Source organism: Typha latifolia, chromosome 13, assembly GCF_019914945.1.
Source record: "Typha latifolia isolate L0001 chromosome 13, TyphaL0001v2, whole genome shotgun sequence".
Lineage (NCBI taxonomy): Eukaryota > Viridiplantae > Streptophyta > Magnoliopsida > Poales > Typhaceae > Typha > Typha latifolia.
Window position 1 is genome coordinate 4,139,407 of NC_133098.1, and position 19,253 is coordinate 4,158,659.

Genomic DNA, 19,253 nt, shown 5'->3' on the forward strand with positions numbered 1-19,253 from the left:
TCGAGTCATAACACCTATGACTTACTTTAACTAGTTTGTTCTCTTCATCATCTTTCCCTGCCATAGTAACTTGTATCTTGATCGACCCACTTTGCAATTTAATCATTCATCTTTAGTCTTTAAATTCTGGTTGCTTTAGGGTAGCCAAGAGTCTCTTTTTAGGATAGCCAAGAGACTCTCCTTGGGTTAGTCAAAGTCTTCTCTTTATTTGTTGCTTTGTATTCCACCTATAGAATAGCCAAAGAGTCAAGAGAGTTTGGGTAGCCACCTATATATATGTGTGGTGAGCACCCATTTGAGGAGCAAAGAAAATAGAATATTGACCTCAAGCTTCTTGATCTCTAATCCTATCTCCTCTCTCACTTGACTTGTCCCACTTGGGCCTCCTATCTCGGACACTGAACCCCATTCTTCGTCTGGCTGCACCACCCTTGTCCCCAAGGGCCAGTATCCTCTCCCTTTTCCTCTATTTCTTGGTCACTAACTTCATTTTTAATATCAAAAACAGAATATTGAGCTTAAGCTTCTTAATCTCCAATCTATCCCCTCTCTCACTAGACTCGTCCCACTTGGGCCTTCTATCTTAGACGCTGAACCCCCTTCTTCGTCTGGCCACGCCACCCTTGTCCCCAAGGGCCAGCCTCCTCTCCCTCTTCCTCTATTTCTCGATCACTAACTTCATTTTTACTATCCACCAAAATTTAGTCTGTATCAATAGCTAAACCTCCATCTCATAAGACAGTCTTTCTTCGTCCTTTCGCCACGGTTTGGTTTATATCTCAAGACCTAATCATCCAAATCTTATGTTTTTGGATTCGTTAGGAATCTCACTTTCAGAACAACATATCCATATCCAAATTTCAAAAGGATCCAAAGAGTAGATCTCCCAGAAATGCCATCACAAGCTCCGTACTAGATCCTGTCCATAGACCATTGCGGATTGAATCAATCAGTTTACATCAATTGGTGTCAAAGCTCGAGTACCACCTAGGCCGATCCGCATCATACATATGTGCAAGTTCCTTTTGCTTTACATTGCAGTTAATCGTTATTCCTACTCTCCTCCAAGATGAATGATATCTAAATCTATACTTTGGCAAGTAGACTAGAAATAGTGTAATTTAGAAAATTACAAAAGTACATAAATTGCCATATCCGTAGGCATAGCTCCATAGATTTTGTGCTAGTGAATTTGTAGAACAAAGGCTTCCCTCAAGATGTTGGTCTCCTTTTAATCCAGTCTCCCTCTCGCTCAAACAATTTGCCCTTCTCTCCTAGAGATTCTCCTCCTAAGCCTATGCTTCAAGGTCTCTTCACCATTTTCTTCATTTGGCATCAATTAGGTCTAACTAGAGTCAACTATCTTTGGAAAGCCCCTCTTCCTTCCAAGGTTAAGGCCATCCTCTGACTCCCATTCTAAAGAGAATTCACACCAGGACAATCTGGCCATCAAAGGCTTGCAGATCCCACAGTATGTCCCCTTTGCATTTGCGAACCCGTAGTCAGCTACTCACCTCTTATTTAAGTGCTTCATTGCTAAAAGCTTCTAGGATCAACTCTTGTCTCTTCGACATTTGAAGGATCCCCACTCCTCTATGCAAGACTATTGGTCGACCTGGAGGTTCACTCATATCGACCACGATCTTTGAAGAGGCATTGACTTCATGCTTAGCCTTTTCTAGTGGTGCATTTGGAAGGAGAGAAACAATAAGACCTTCAAGCATAGAGCTCAGATAGCCTTTGGCTTTTGAATCTTGAAATTTCGGGGAAGATAGAAATCCTAGTCTAAATGGATCAAAAAAATATATGGAAAATCAAAGTCAAAGTCAATATAGAGACTTAGTAAAACTCGAAAATCAATATAGAGACTAAGTAAAACACGAAAGTCAATATAGAGAGTAAGTAAAACTCGAAAATCAATATAGAGACTAAGTAAAACTCGAAAGTCAATATAGAGACTAAGTAAAACTCGAAAGTCAATGAAATTCAATTAGCTTTGGGAAAATCGAATCCTACTAGGTCTAAATAAATCAAATAAGAATCATACTTTGGAAATCAAAAGCAAGAAAGCCTATGAGAGTAGGAAAAGTAAAACAACAAAAATTATGACACAATTTTTTTAATGTGGAAAACCTCTATCACCAAAGAGAGGAAAAAGCCACAGACCAACCTAAACCAAATCCATCTATATCACTCAAATCATAGAAATAAGATTTACTTATAATTGCTCCTACCACACTATCAATTACCATTGATTAAAGTTTTCTCTTTGTCGAACTCCTTCTCAATTAATTACAACATGAAACTAGATTGCCTCTGGTTTGCAACTGAGTTACGGATGTAGGTGTTGATGTCAACGATTCAGTTTAGTTCCTCTGATACTCTTGATGATCAATCAGTGATGTAGATTCAACACTTAAACATATAAAAGTGGCTCTCCTAACACAATGTAAAGTATGTTTCGTACGAGAACTAAGAACTCATAGATGATGAATTTGAAGCTCCTTGAGTTGTCTTTGGATGGTGGAGTCTCTAAGCCTCTGGTTTAACTCATCCAATGGCTTCAAGACATAATTAATAATTGACAAGAACTCGGAAAAATATATTTTCTCACACAATGGTAGAAAGTAAAACCTCTTTTATGGGAGGATTATTGGATGAGATGCATCCTTTTGGCTAACCTCTGGATCCCTTGAATAAGTATGGAGGAACATTTACAATTCGGGCTAAAAGAATTCTAAAAGTAAAAACCAAGCCTGATAAGTTCTGTGATTGATTCAAACTAATTTGGGCTCGGTACACACCTAATTTATATTCCTTATATGATCTATCATCAAAATTATGCCAAAGTCCGAATCGGCTAGGATTGGTTTCAAATCAATTCTACAGTATTTTTGAGTTTTGCTCTTTTGGTGTTCATCTTTTATTTCTTCGCATGTACAATTCTTCCATAAATAGTGGAAACTTAGATCATACATAAAACACAAAATTGTACAACAGAATCACTAATTACTAGTGTTTTGTGCCCATGAGTTTGCCATTGCAAAGCATTGCACAAACAAATCTCATTCTTACAGATCTAGAACAAGTGGCAGTTCCACTTCCCTTCTTCCACATCTATGCCTTTCACACTTTTTTCCTCTTATTTTTCCCTCGTAATCTAGTAAACCCTTCCTTCTCATAATAAAACATAACTGGGCTCATCCCATTTAAACTAATTCCGTAGTTAAAAGACATGCACTTTCCAATTAGTATTATGGAACTAGTAATAAGTGAAAGGTCAAACTCTGCTATTTTCTTATAGGCATCACATTGAAAGGTAGGATTGCACATATTTTATAGAAAGTAAAAAAAAAAAATGGCTATGTTGCTTCTTATATGTCATAATATAGGGCATAAACTCAATCTAGGAAGTGTATTTGATGATTAACGAAATCCCTTGTTGTCTTATAGACATGCTTTAATACATTTGGGGAGTGGGTCTTATGATTCATGATGCAGAAGAAATATGAAGATTAACTAGTCAAGAATGATTGTTAGGTCTTCTGGAAAGGTTCTCTATTTAAGCATCCGGAGTTACTTTGAAACTGTGCTGCACACTTAAGAAAGCAAGCAGAGCCATACGCGGAGTCTTATATCCATAGAAGTAGAAACAAGTTGCAAAATCCCATGGTTAAGAGTAAGAACAAGGCACAATCTTCTTAAGAATAGAACTCCTCGAAATTTGAAACCTCCAACTTTTTGCCAAATGAAATACTTTGGAACTGCCTCAGTAATTTAATGTCAGAGAAAATAATGTAAAAGGCCTTCAACTGTGTAAGCAGTAAATTATCTTGGTTAGACTAAACTGGCTGCCTGGTTGCTAGTTTATCAGAAAATGGTATGTCTGACAACAGTATTTCTGAGAAACACAAATGATATAATATTTATATATCTTAAATTTTCCTGCATGTTTAGATAAGGGTTCAACCTTCAATATCTACATACAAGTAAAGATATTAATCTGAAGTTGAAACCTACTAAGTTATCTTAAAAGGATAAAATCTCATTCAAAAGTTTGTATAGTATCTGATTAGATATGCAGAGGTAAAAGAAATCCTCATACCTCCACACATCATGAAGGCTGTTACACAAGTTTATAGTCCGATCTGCATCAACAGACATAAAAGTTTGAACTTCTCCTTCAGAGAACTTTGAGCGTTCTGCTAGACTGATGTGTAGGCACTGTCATATTTGAAACACAGAGTTCCGCATAAAATGAATGGGGAGATAAAAGTAAAAGTAGCAAGCTTTTGAAAGCAGGAACTAAACATGTTGTAACGAAAGGAACTAGGAAACAACAAAAATTCAACAATACCTAACAAAACAACTAGGAAATCACCATTTATTGTCTGCTCAAGTTCCTGACATGATCCCAAAAGAAAACTAGACTAGTAGGAATATAAAGTCCCATTGATGTAGTCAAGATTGTTCATCACAAACTAACTTTACACTTAGAGCTAATCTACAACTTCAGCAGCTTCAGAGGATGTCGTTAATGGATATGTTGAACTTATCAACCCACAAAAAATGGATTACGTAGCTTATTGTGGCACCTCTTCTTTAATCTAGCTGCTAGCTTACAATGGAGAGATCAAACAAAAGGTATTGTATCGTAGTGTATGCGTTTCAATATGATTAAATCCATGGTTTTGAGTGTGAGAGATTGGGGAATGCTCACAAATAAATTTCACAGGGATAACCTAGGACAAGCAACTCGAAGCACAACTCGCTCTAATACTTCGCTGGCTCGAGCTCAGCTAGGTGTGGCTCATAATCAGTCATCAGATGCCCATATATTGACATGCTAATTCAATTAACATATTCCTCAAAATCCATCCCGGTCCAAAAGAATATTGGTGAATGCTAGAAGCCCATAAATCAGTGTGGAGACTACTGGCATCCCCAAAAAAAAGGTATGCTTCTATCATTTGGGAAAACAAACAGTAATGACAGTTTTTACCTAAGCTGCGCAATTGAAGCAAAGCTCAAGCTACTTGGTATCAGCCGAGCAGGCCTCCTTTATGAAAGGAGGCCAAAAATCAAAGATAAAATTATAAATAATACCCTACATTTGGACTATACTACAAATAAAGCCCTTCCTTTTGATTCTTTAGGAATAGAGTGTAATAACAGGATTAAAAAAACATCATAGGCAGTGCACGTGACCTACTTTCCTCTTCTCACGCCGAAACCACTTCCTTCCTCCTCTTTCTCTTCTTCATTTCTTCCCCATAGGAGTTGTTTCATGGAATCAGAGCATTGGAGCATTGCTTGGAGCTAACGATGGCCGTGCCATAGGCACGGCACTTGTCGCGGCACCTGCCAGCTGTGCCGTAAGAAAAGGAGAGAAAAAGGTAACACCTTGGCCGTCGTCATCACCGCTCCCGATCGACATTGCCCGAGTTCGCGTCGAGTGCCCTAGCCCGAGGGAGGGGAAGAAAGAGAAAGAGAGAGGGTTTATCGGTTGAAACTTAAGTTGCAGAACTATAAAACAAGCTCGTATTTTATCTTTGTTACCTTTTCTTCCTGGGATGGGAGGGAGTAGGTCTTGCTTCATATTTGTTAATTCACCAGTCTTTCGTCAATTTTAGTCAGAGCAGAGGTAAAATAAAGTAATAAGATATTATGTTCCATGGAAGTAGATCCATATAGGTACTTATACCTTCAAATAAAAATACACTAGGTTAGGCAAAAAAACCAGATCCGCAACTTAAGTTTCAACAGTTAAACTTAAGTTGCGGATTCGGATTCGGATCCAAACGCGAGCTCAGGCGACGGCGAGCTCGACGATGAGATCGATGGCGAAGCTATAAGGAGAGGTGCCATGCGGCACCCCTCGTGCCACATGCCAGTATGCCGCCGGCATGGCCATCCATGCCTAGAGCTACCAAAGAGTGCAACACAACTTATCGCTGAGTCGTCTCCCCCTTCCCCACGCCGGAGCTATTGGAGAGTGTACCTTTGTTTTTGTGTTCGCAGCTTCATCTACGAAATACGTCGACTGGCAGCTTCAAGTTGCCACCACTCCAGTGCGAGACGCTCTACCTCATACATTGGCCTTTTCCTTTGGAGACCCCATGGCACGGACTGTTGTCGAGGTGAGTTCCATTACAATTGGTCCCATAGTTGTTCTCGAGCAATGTCAACAAACATCCTCTCACCTTGAGCAAGTGGCTGCAGTGGCGAGAAGCCTTCAAGTGCAATTAGTGGACAGCTAGCTATGGTTGTCGCCGGTGGTCTTCCCTACCCACCCCTTCTTGTCAAGTCACTCATGGAAGAAAAGGACAAAGTTGAGCTTAACGAATTTAGTCATCTTTCCCCTTTAGTTGAAATGGGTTTCGAGTTCGGGTTTGGCTGGATTAGTGAAGATCCAACCTGAGCTATTAGCTAGCCGTCGCCCACCACAGATTACCATTTGGGTTGTCTGGGCTGCGGGCTAGCTGTAGCCTAGCCCTGAGTTAGTAGGTTTTAGGTCATGAGCCCATCCCATTTATTTGGTTTGTGTGGGTAGCAGGCTAATTGTAGCCTAGCCTAGGTACTTAAGCTTGAATTAGCCCAATTTAGTAATTTAATTAGTTTTGAATTCCAAAAATTTCAATGTTGTTTAAATGGAAATATATTGTTTGTTCAATATTAAAAGTGGAGTTTTCTTAGCATGTGGATTAGAGATTTTAATCATTACACAGCCTTATGTTAGTGGGTTCACTCATGTTTTTACTTGGCTTGTACTTAGCGCTTTTACATATCATGTATTTTTCATGCAAATTAAATATCGTACTTTCTGTGAGCAAAATATATGACTTAGTATATTGCTATTCTTTATGCAATAACAATTTTATTGACCATGAGTAATTAGTGAAAAACATAATTGGTGAATCGCATAATTGATTAGCATAACTCAATTCTACTTGAAAGTCTAGCAAATAAACCTATCTTAGATCACTATAGTAATTTTTTTAGGTGGTTTTGATAAGATTAGGTAATAGTCTCATATTAGATCGAAAGACTTTCTATGGTGACTCTAATCTTTCTCAAGAGTTGGTAGAAAAACTATAGTGTATTTATCACATAGTACCACCTCCTTCTGTCCCTTAAAGGAAAAGACAGAATGCATTTAGCATAGTTGTACCTCTTGATGACTCAAATTGGATCAGCTAAGAAAAAAAAATTAAACATCATCTCGAAGTGACATCTAATTGATGTGTATATACAAGGCTCAAACCCCGTTGAGACATGAAATTTATTAAATTTTAAGAAATTCAACATATTGATGTAATAAACATGTTACTAGTTATATTTTACAGGTACAACCTGAAATTGCAGAAATAGGTACAACCTGAAATTTCCTAATTTAACTCTTCTAGTATGAGCCAAGGTTGTTCCTAATGCATAAAAAAATAAGAATTAGAGGCCAAAGGAAGATATACAACTTGAAGGAACTCAAGGGTGATCAATTTCTACACTTAGAGAGTTCTAGGTTCCCTCATTGAGTAAATTTTTTAGTCAAAGTGTGAGGAGAGCTACTTCATAGTTCATATGTCTAAGTGCTTATGCTACATTAAAAACAGATCGAAAGCAGTGAATGAGCTAACGAATCACCAACGGCATGCAAGAAGTTTAAGAGATCAATCCATAGCTTCAATGTGAATCAAACAGAGCTTTCTATTTCATGGGAATAGTTTATCATGTGAAAGGCATGCAAGAAGTTTAAGAAGTTAAACACTAAAGCATCAGTATGTCACAAGGAGTTGTATGTAAATGTTGTTTTTATGTTTTAATAAAATATATTGATCTGGTTTGCATGGTTCTGTCATATTTTCCTCTTTGGTGAGAGAAGATTTTTACATTAAAAAAATTGTGTCGTGGTGTTTTCCGTGTTTTATTTTTCTCATCATACTCTGGCTTTTATTAATCAGCTTTTCTACTCCTAGTAGGATTGTATAGAAAAAAACCAAATCGGTTTTGGTTTTTGACCTTGATTATGACTTTCTATATCTATTTAACCCTAGTCAAACTAAGAATCCTATCTCCCCGGAAATTTCGAGTTCTTTAGGATCAGAGAAAGATATGAGCCACTAAATCTTAATCTAATAGTACATATTTTAAATAAATAATATATATTAATAAATTTGAGCCTGAACTAGCCTAAATTTGACCAAGCTCAGCTGAAAATTAATTTCGAGCCAAAAGTTTTGATCAGGCTCGACTCAATTAATTTTGAGTCGAGCCTTAGTAAAGCCAAGTCAGAGCTGAGCTCGAGCTAATTGATTATTTTGATAGCCTTGGATGCCTTTAGCTACTAGGTACAATTTTATCAAGTACTTGCTATTATATACCTACTATATTAGTAATCTAATAGCACCTATTTATTCACTTTTAGAAAGGTCTTTTTCTTTTAGTTTAATACAAATTGGCCTAGTCTATCTCCCTTTTCTCTCAAGATTGTCATCGATGTTAAAGATGGAATGAACTATATCCAACAAAAAAGAGCATTCCAATGCATAAGACTATCTAATGTGATATCTGGCAAGGGGAAATGTATATAACCTTACCCCTTTTAGGAAGAGAATGTTCCATTAAATTAGCTATGGCACACCCAAAACGATGCTTACAGTACACCAAAAACTCGAGTGTTTTTGGTTGTTGCACAGGTGGAAGAAAATTTGATCTGACATGCTCATTTTAATGGTAAAATGTAATTCACTTCATATCATCAAGTTTTAATATATCTAAGAACAAGTAACAATTGGTAAAAGAGAGGATAAATTTCACCTTGCGATAGATTATTGCCATTATGCCTGACCGCAGCATCAACTTTAATTTTAATAGACGAAAAGTATATTGAGTATCTAGAAATGACCTATTGTATATCAAATAATATGAACAAAATCAGACATGTATTAAAGCATATTTAAACATATTACTTCAATAAAATGTGAAGCTTGATGTCTACGAAGATATAACAGAACAGGTTTGTGGTTTTCTAAACTACTGGAGTAAATTAATCTAAGAACCACAGGCAGAACAAAGGATAGATAGATATAAGCTACACCTACAGATAAAAAATTTAAAAGGAAATTTATGTTCCTAAAATGTTCTTAGGGCTCAACAAGTCGTCAGTGATCTTTAAAGCATGATGATTTATAAATACCAATTAGACATCATTTCATACTCTATAAATTATTAAATACATAATAGCTTCAGCTGATTAAGAATTCTAAATTTAATTATATTACAATACATAAAAGAGTAACCTTATTCTACTCCACTTAATATTAACAAATATGATCTTGAGTTCTTGACCACTAGTTCGATGAGATATTTATTATATGGCAAACAGGTGAAGATCCTTTGCACGAGACTGCAATTCACAAAATTTTGAGATATATGATTTAAGGGTTTAAACTACTTACAAAATCTAGAATGTTTCTAATGACAAAGGAGATAAGTATCACAGGAATCAATTTCCTGGGATAGACAGAAGCCTCTCCTTCATAATATTAATTTCAGTCACAAATCTCATGATTCTAAGTTTCTAACCACATACTTTTATTTAAAATTTAAATGAGTAATAAATAACACTAAGGTTTAAATACACAACCTTGTTTTTTATTCAAATATTATTAGTAACATGAAATACAAGTGTTGTTCATAATGGAAATAGGGAAAATTGCTCCATAGTATCTTGACCAAGAATTAGAATGGCACTGAAACTTCAAAATAAAGTTAAAGCTTGTTTCCTCAAAGCATCCAAATCTAAATCAAGATAAATAGAACATATAGCAATAAATGTAGTAATGTACTCTACAGAAGATTAGTATGCAAACAAATAGAGCTAAAAAAGTACGCTGCAGAAAATTATATGCAAATCCTGTGAATGTGGAATAATATTAGAAACTCTTGTATGTGGGTAGCACCTACAAAAGCTGTTCTGTATAAAACTGCAGGCAGAAAATAGCAAGCAATCAATACAGTACAAGCTAAAAGAGAAAAAATAGCATATTATATGGACAATTAAGAATATGTACTTGAAGATGGAAGATAACCCCAGCGAAAGAGCAAGAATATATCCGTCCATGCTACCAGAACCTGGTGAGAGAGCACAGTACCAGAGGAACAATTAGCACATTTCCATTTTTCTATGATGGGCCTCAATATATATAGAAACCAATATTAGGCATTACCAATCATTAGAATGATTTTTGAACCAGTCACTTTTGTAGTGGTACACAGGGTTTGCATTGCATTCTTAGAGAACTTCATTCATATCGTTATTTTTCGTTCACTACAGTTAGGTTTTAAGTGTTATCAAATATGTACAAAATATCCTTAAGTGTTTTTATCCATATAAATGAGCATATATACAAATGTGGTTAATATTTGGTGTGAAGAATTTTGAGTTTTGAAGGAAATAAGCCATATCGTTTGACAGACATTCAAATGCACCGTGCAAAGTTCAAAGATATAGAGAAACATTCTTGGCTATTCAAATGCACCCTCAAAATTTTTTGGAGATACAGAAGAGCATATTTGATCGTTCAGACTATGGATCCTAAAATCAGTCGATCCCGATCAGGACCCAAAACCAGTCTAGTAACTGTCAGAACTAGAAAAAAAAAATTGGGGTTGAGAGAGGAGGGTGCACGTGCTCTGCACGTGCAGCCCCTCCCCTCTCCCTCTCTGGCACGCGACTAGGCGCAGAGAGAAATCGCGCCTAATCCGAATTGGATTAGGTCTGGATTTCCCTTCTAATCTATAAATTAAACCCTAATCCTCTCTCTCTCTCCTCAAAAACCCCCCCCAGCCTCCTTCTCCCCTCCGTTTTCTTATTTGCTCTCACCGTCGGAGTTGTTGCTGCGGAATCGGATCGCCGGAGCATCGCCGGAGCATCGCCGGAGGAAATTAGGACCACCACACTCCTCCCCGGTGAGCCCTCTCTCATCCCTCTAGTTTAATTTAAATTTAAAGAGATAGATTAGAAATACCTAATTCGAGGAATTTGGCCTCGTCGGCAAATCAGGCCGGCCGGCGGCTTCGGGTCACAATCGCATCGTCACCGGAGGCTTCGTGCTCCAAGCCAGTGTCGGTGATGTTTTCTAGGGAGCCCTCATGGCTCCAATCGACGCCGACCTCGGCGTCGGCCGTCGGTGGTGAGTTTTCCTCCACCTCGTGAGTATGCCTATTGCATATCGTCATAGATATTGTTGCTTTTAGTTTAATTTATTCAGCATTAATATGATTTAAAATTATTTGGTTAGTGAGTAGATTCTACTCCTGAGCTATAGTTGTTGGCTCATGGGTTCTATTGTTTATCTATTTCAAGTAATAGTCAGCGGGGCGATTGAGCGAGATGTACCCGGACTCCACCTCCACTTAGGATTCACCTATTTACCTTTATGCTCTTTTAGATTTTATGCTTTAGATTAGAAGTTTTATTTATTTAGTTTAGAGACTCAAAAACTTTAACATTGTTTTATCTTTATTGCAATTAGTTATACAATTTAATAAAGCACATTCTCATTTTGTTTATTTATTTTGCCATCATACACGTAGAGAGTATTAATAAGGCTTCGTGCATCTCAAGCATATTGAGATGCATGGTCGGTCATGATTCCTATTTTGGGTCGTGACAGTAACTAGTTTCGAGCTAGGATCGACCAGTCTTGGCTGCAACTAAATTTTTTTAAGATTTAGTTCAAATCTAAAACTATTTAACTTATAATTGATATCTTCAGCTGCCTTTCTTTCAAGTTTTTTATTTTTACCCTCTAACTCTCTTATTGTTCGATGTAGTCTCCTAATTTGCATTGTATTATTCATTATATGCATTTGTTCCATTAATAGTGAAACCACATTGAGTGAACCAACGATAGCCGTGCTAGTTGCACATGCCATCTCATGCCACCATCGGCACGCCCCACCATGCCAATGGCATGCTCTTACGTGCCACTAGCACGCATTTATAATACTTTTAATAAACTTTTTAAGATATTTAAAAATGTTTTGAGGTCTTCGATATGTCAATCTTTAATTTTTTGTTTAAATATATATATCTATATATATTAAAAGTTTAAAACCTACATTATAATGCTTTATTTTTAGATTATTTTTGTAAATGACCTATTTTAGAAAAAAAAATTGAGGTTATTTGTATTCCTCGTAAACCCCCGCCCACATTATCGTTCAATATTTTTTGACCTACTATTGGCCAAACTACCTGAGCACTAGGTCCAATATAGGTAGGATCAGAGGTAGATCTTTACTTTCTAGACAAGAAGATAGCAAGTTATAAATTCTATCTCAGTAGAACATGTATTTCTATTATTATTAAATTAATTAATTAATGAAAATGAACTAGTTAATGATAGAGTTAACATTATCTTTAAAGATAAAGCAACAGTTAAATATAAATATTATTCAACATATACTATGATTGAACACTTTATAATATAATTGAATACACTATAGTATAATTGAAGACATAATATTAATTGATAATAGTTTAATAGTTAAATTAATATCTAGTTGAATATAAAATGATAAGGAACAAAAACTTCATTTGTCATCACAAGAATAACACGAGAATGTTTTATTAAATACTGTCGATATTCTTCAAAACTCATTCGCTAATAGTATTGCTCATTGTAACGTCTCACATAGTTTTCATACAAATAAAAACTTTGTACTTCTCCTATAATATAATATGGATATTGAACATGCACGGGAATGAACGTCACTGGATAAGCACAGATGCACAATAAACATATGCACATTGTGGATATAGAGTATAATAAAGGTGTTCTGGCTATAATGGGTGTGACTAATATGATGGTAACTATGATGAACTCATATTATTCTATAGGTGCACCTCTCCTAATGTTCTGCTACTAATAGACTCAAGTATTTTCTAAGAACAATACCTTTTTGAGAAGGTTGTGTAATAAAAATGTATGTCTCATCTTCATCATCACTACGCACTAGACTGAATCTTATTATTATCACCATGACCATTATCATTATTATCTCTAGTCTAATTATCATCAATTTTATCTAAGCCTTTTAAATGACCGACCAATCAGTTAATTTGATAATGATTAATAAAAACAAGACAAATTTAAAAAAAAAAATGCGCTCCACATGGCACAATGACTAGCACGCGACCGTGCTAGACCGGCACGGCTCGGTACAGGGGTGTGCCACTAGTACACTCCGTGCTGCAATGCCATTACTAGCATGGCAAGTGCCAATCGGCACGGCCATCCATGGCGTAAACCTTCGTAAAAGTAAGATAGTCTTTAGCATACCATTTGAATTTGTTATGGAACCTAACACTATGAAAGATTTCCGTAAATATTTATAAGAATTTGTTGAAAATATTACAACTAGATTAAACGATTTAAATACACACCTTAAGGCTATTGAGATGGGTCGTGAACAACCTGATAGCAAGAGTGACGGTGCATCCAACATGAGTGCTGCTCCTAATGTCGACACCCATCAACAAACCCCTTACTATCCTCACCAATTTGTTCCCTTAATAGTAAAACCATATTGTGTAAACCTTCATAGTGGTATATTATTATGGATTTGGATATTTATATGTTAATATAGTTATTTGGATTAATAGTATAATTTATTTAGTGATGGATTATTTGAGTACAGAGGTGTATTTGTGCATGACGGGCCCCGCCCGACCTGTCGCGTGGGCCGCGTGTGCCGTATGGACGCATGGGCGTGCACGTGCACATGCCTATGCCAAGCAGGGGCATTACAAAAAATCAGCTGTCAACACCTCCTACACTGATACACATGCCAGTGTGATCTGTCCGTGATATCCACATCAAAAAGACTGATGTATGTTTTAGTACATATAGCCAAAAAAATCTCTAAATACCCTAAAAAAAATATAATAGGTGTGTTAAAAGTGTGCTAATGCATGCCATTGGCATGGATGGGCATGCCAACAATGTGCCAATCAGGAATCAGCACGGCATGTCCCTTCGGCACAACAATCCTTGGTTGACAAAATTCTCTTTTTATGTCACCTGTCCAGATGGTAGATTTTACACATTTAATAGAAATAACTCAGAATGTTTTCTACACATTTAATAAAGCATAGATCTCGATTTGCAAATATTAAAAAATAGAGGGTGTAACCACAGATAAAAAGCACGGTCTTAAATGCAAATTTCTCTTTTATCATTAATTGACTTGAAGTTGGTTGTTGATATATATTTAGTTCTTTATATTTTGGATTTTCGGAATTAAATGTTAAGACTTCTGTGTATCTCAAGTTCTGGTTGAGTACATGTTAGTCCTGATACTAAATTTGGAATGTGACATCAAAGGTTCATCTTAGTGAAACTAAAAAAGTACTTTTAAACATACTTAGTATATTTAGTATTTATAATGTGAAATTATAAAGAAATTCAGACGACACATTGTCCAATTGTAGTAGCATTAGATGATGTCATGCGGCTGATGCCTCTGATTAATTAATCAAGAATTTAGTATTAAAAACTCCATACCTTGTTGAAGATACTTGATCAACTTGTTCAGAAGCAAGGGCCCAATAAACCCAATTGCATCATTTATCACCTGCATAAAATTCAAACTAAACCTCAGAAAATAATGAAACATGTGAGAAAAAAAGCATATGTAAGTTGCAAGCATGAGAAAAGGAGCTGTAACATATGCAATCTAAGTATATTACTTCAGTTCAAATTTTATAGGTAAAAAACAGAGTAACTTATATAGTTAATTTGCCGCGGTGGTGATGGAAATATTAGTCCAACCTAAAAGTAAGCACACATCCAATTTTATCTTCCTCATCAAACCACCTCAAAGAAGCAAATACAAACCTAAAACCAACAAGCCCCCTCCTTGTGCATATGAGTAATCTATAAGTGAAAAAAATAGAGGTGAAGCAAAATAGGAGAACATGCAAAACAAGGAGAGAAAGTAGGTGTAACACCCTCAAAACTTCTGCGCAAATACGACCTTATTTGGTTTGAGGCTAAGCCCCAAACTCGATTAGTTAGTCTCATTTCTTAATCTTAATTTTTGGAGAGTAAACTTGATTAGATATGGAAAAGATAAAACGATGTTTGGTTATTGAACCAGTTTATGGGTTCCTAAACCAATTCAGTGGGAGTCCCTAAACTCAATGCAAACAAGGCCTACGTGCCCTATAGGAATGTGCATTGCATGTGATTCAGTGATAGATCCAGAGGTTGCCACATCAATCCATTCATTTAGTATCCAACTGTCCGGTCAACAAAACTTCATATACTAAATATGTAAAAGAGCAATTTATTCGCTCATCTATTAACACCTATCGTGGGTCCCATGTTAGCCACAACAAAAAACCAAGTACCTTCCTCAAAAAGTATATCATGAAGACAAATTCAACTAGGCAAAATGTACAATCCCCCACATTGAAAGTTTATGCATTTCTAAAGACATCGAACGTTTTCAATGTTTCAAGAGAACCTGATAATTTTGGCGTTTATGATAAAAGTACTTTATTTTGATAAAACTGATACAAGTACTTGGCACTTGCTCCATTGCTTTTGTATGTATCTGATTTTCAGCTTTCCATGATAAAATAATAAAATATTTGGCATCTTTACAGATGCTAAAGTTTTGCCATGCTGGCCCTCTCTCTCCTATATGGATGTACTGAAACCTATATCAAAAAATGGTTTCTTGATTCCACTATTAAATTAATAACTGGTTAAAAAGTAATATTAAATCAAGAAAAAGTCCTTCACGTTGTGTTCAATTGGCTTACCACAATCAACTTCTGTATTTAAGCTGAACACTTAAGGTAAGAAGTATTGAATCAAGGAAACTTAAGATGGGTAATTTTGCATGAAATATATAACAACAACATCCTGACAAAGATCTGAATATGGAATTGTATATAGATATGAAAATGATGCTAAAAGCTCTTTCTGAAGCTAAAGCAAAGCAATTTAACTGCTTCCAGAAGTTAATATTTGAAGTACTTGAGCCTACACATTGATAGAAATGCATCTGAAACAATAAGAAATCCAAACCTAGAATGGGTTTGGAGAGAGGAGAAGAAAAGAGAAGAGAATTTTGGTGAAATGTTTCATTATCTTGAAAGAGAGGGCTCAGCCCTATTTATACAAGTTCACAATAAAAAAAGATAAATTTAAATGATAGAAATCTAATAACTCTAATAGCATCAAACTGCATAACAGGTTCATGCTACATCATCATAGTAAACAGTAATAAAAGCAATTATAAGAAAGAGTTTAGTACCTTCAGCAGACCCAGACGTATATAAGGCCATCCATATGCATAATACATGGCTCTAAATAGTGAAGAGTGGGATTTATGCTTACTAAGTTCCTCAATCCAGCAGCATAGCAGTTTATCATAACTCAAAGCAGGGGTCAGTTCACTAGGCAATTTAATTAGATCATTATAATCTAGCTGTCGTGTCACACCAACATCCATCATCACATTTACAAACTTGAACGTCAGGAGGTGCCAGAAACTGCTGAAATTCCTTGCCTACAAGAAGGAAGATACAGTAACAACCAAAGAAGCCTTAACAATAACATGGTAAACGCCTAGAAAGTCAATAGTTTATGTAATGGTTTAAAATCTATCAATAACATATCATAGGAATTCTTTTAAGAAAATCAAGAAAAGGAGCAACCAGTGCAGGAAGTAAATGACTTGAGTCACTTGACCCTGCATATTTAAGAGCTGCAACAACCAGGAACCTTGTAAACACTATCCATTGGAACATTTTAAGGATCCTATGTAAGATTCTATCTCTCATCCAAATGACAGCTGCAAAATGACTCCTCTTTACAAAATCCACATAAATTATTTTGGCCTCATATACACAATTTCCATTTCAGTATATCCTGGTGTAGTCTCTGATAGTCAATAGGACAGCCCTCTGCCAGTAAATAACACAATATGACTTAAAACATACTCAGCTTGTACAAATGGACAAATATATTGTGACAAGATGTGAGCCAATATGTGACCATGCCAAATAAGATTATTCACCAATATTGCAAAACTTAGTCCAAAGTTCCAACCTCCTCGAAGCCAACATTATATGGTTCCAATCTGAACTCTATCTTATGTGTCAAATTATGGAAGAACAAATATGGTTCAGTAATGTCAGCACCAGGTCTCTATGAGTGATATTGAAGTACTTCAAACCAATCAAAGTTTTCTAAATCTATGTTTTAAGATGTACAGATCGTGATCAAGGGTATTTTGATTAAATGAGTAACTTGCAGGAGTATCATAAATAAAGACAATTTACCATTGCATTCTATGACAATTTCAAACATATTTATCACTACCAACAGGTGCAATTTTAACAATCCAAATCATATTCTGTAGTAACATGAGCTTTCAGGTACAAGTTAGGAAAAAAAAACACATACCAACTTTACAACATGAATTTCTTTAACCTTTGTCTCATGCAGAATAAGAGGATCTTCAATATTGTCGAACTCTCTGAAAGAACATAAGAGGGTTCACATGTCATAAAGAGTGATTAATGAACTAATATAACAATGACTTGCACCATCCATTATAGTGGACTAAGCCATCTTACTTTCCATCATCATTCATGTTCATCACAACACAGATAACTGAGATTCTACTTGTATCTGCTCTACATTAGAACTCCTTGTATTTCTTCCTTCCATCAGAATATATAATATTATTTAAGTAATTTAACTGATTTTAAATGTCAGGAATGAATAGAGAGCTAATGAGCTTGAAGACCACTTCTGATGAAAAACAGTGCCAATTAGGATAACATTAAAATAATTAAACACTTTCTAGAGAGATCCAATTAGATGCTCAAAATGTCAAGATAAGGTGTTGGGATTGGTAAAAAGTAACCAAAGAACAATACAGTATCTAATAAGAAACTGCATTACCAATTATACTATCAAAGATTAAAATATGTATACTGATTAGAAGGTCAAGTGTCCACAGCCAATGGCCAATATGGCAATGAAAGAAAAAACTCTACTTCTAGAAACTAAAATCATGACATAAGTGGATGCAATGCATCTTCTCCCCCACCCTCTCTCCTCTGGCTGTTGCGAGAGACTCGACACATTGTCAGCTCAGCACCATTACAACAAAGTCAAACCCTAGATTTCCACTTCCCTATGAGTCCTCTAAGATGAACCAAATCTGGACTGATCTCTTCGTATGAAAATTATAAATATTTTTATGAGTTATAGCATCACAAGTTCGAGTTCTTGTGGCTCTAGTTTGACGTGATTCCGAGAAAGGGCCCATGACCACGAGCCACAATTTCATTGCAGTCAAGAGGGTTGTTGACGACGGCCTTCCGACTAGTAATAGCAAAACAGCGGCCCTGGATCAGGTGTAGGAGGTCCAACGAAGGTGCTAGCGATGGTGGCTTAGACTGAGTGGGTTTGGATTGCCGTCGGTGGAAAATTAAGGTTTCGGCCTTTATTTTCCACCGTGGATGGGGAAAATAATGATGAGGCCATCGCTGGAGGCTGCTCGGACATCGCGCCGGTGACAGGAAAGGTTTGCAGAGATGGCAAGAGCTCCACTGTGATCAGAGGTGGTGCTTTAGCTGTGATTTGGGCTAGTTCTTCCCTTCCCTCAGGGGTTGAGTTTGTCTTGCCATGGAGGGTCAATTCCAACGTGGTCAGCGACGGCAACAGTGGGCTGCTAGTAGAGCATCTACCAAGGCCTAGATGAAGTCCTTGACAGAGATTTGCAACTCCTCCAATTCGTTTAAATATTATTTAAATAATGTATTTGCCCATGCTGGTGGCTAGTTGCCGGCAATTACTGGTGGTGGTGGTGGTTCTAGAGAAACTCCCACAATGATGGCGATGAGTTTTTGATCCTCCATAAATGCTATTTTCTCATTCGTCTTCTTGGATCTCATACTAACCATCTACTGAGGAATATTGGCTTTGATACCACTTATAAGAACCAGATCTAGATCTCACGAATTAGGTTCTTTTGAATCTTGTTTGACGTGATTCTGAGGTTAAGGTAAAAAGTTAAAATTCAAATAGTAAAGGTCGAAATTGAATAGATTGATAATTATTTAACGTTACGGTAGTCGTCGAAAGGTGGCTGACAGCCAAGGGTGAACAACAATTTGGCAGCAAGTTGTGCTCATAATGAATATTTTCAGGTGTCACAGG

The 19,253-nt window shown here is 36.4% G+C and overlaps 1 protein-coding gene across 3 annotated transcripts in view; it reads right to left on the bottom strand.

The window, feature by feature from the left end:
* LOC140799774 (ABC transporter C family member 13) overlaps positions 1-19,253 on the bottom strand; it is a 55,498-nt gene that overhangs the window by 20,310 nt on the left and 15,935 nt on the right. For all 3 annotated transcript variants that reach the window (XM_073154233.1, XM_073154232.1, XM_073154234.1), the window contains exons 7-12: positions 17,487-17,559; positions 16,333-16,587; positions 14,571-14,640; positions 10,071-10,131; positions 8,815-8,902; positions 4,106-4,224 (exon numbers count right to left, since the gene is read on the bottom strand). In XM_073154233.1, coding sequence (XP_073010334.1) covers positions 4,106-4,224; positions 8,815-8,902; positions 10,071-10,131; positions 14,571-14,640; positions 16,333-16,587; positions 17,487-17,559 — 666 coding nt within the window. The remainder of the gene's footprint in view (positions 1-4,105; positions 4,225-8,814; positions 8,903-10,070; positions 10,132-14,570; positions 14,641-16,332; positions 16,588-17,486; positions 17,560-19,253) is intronic.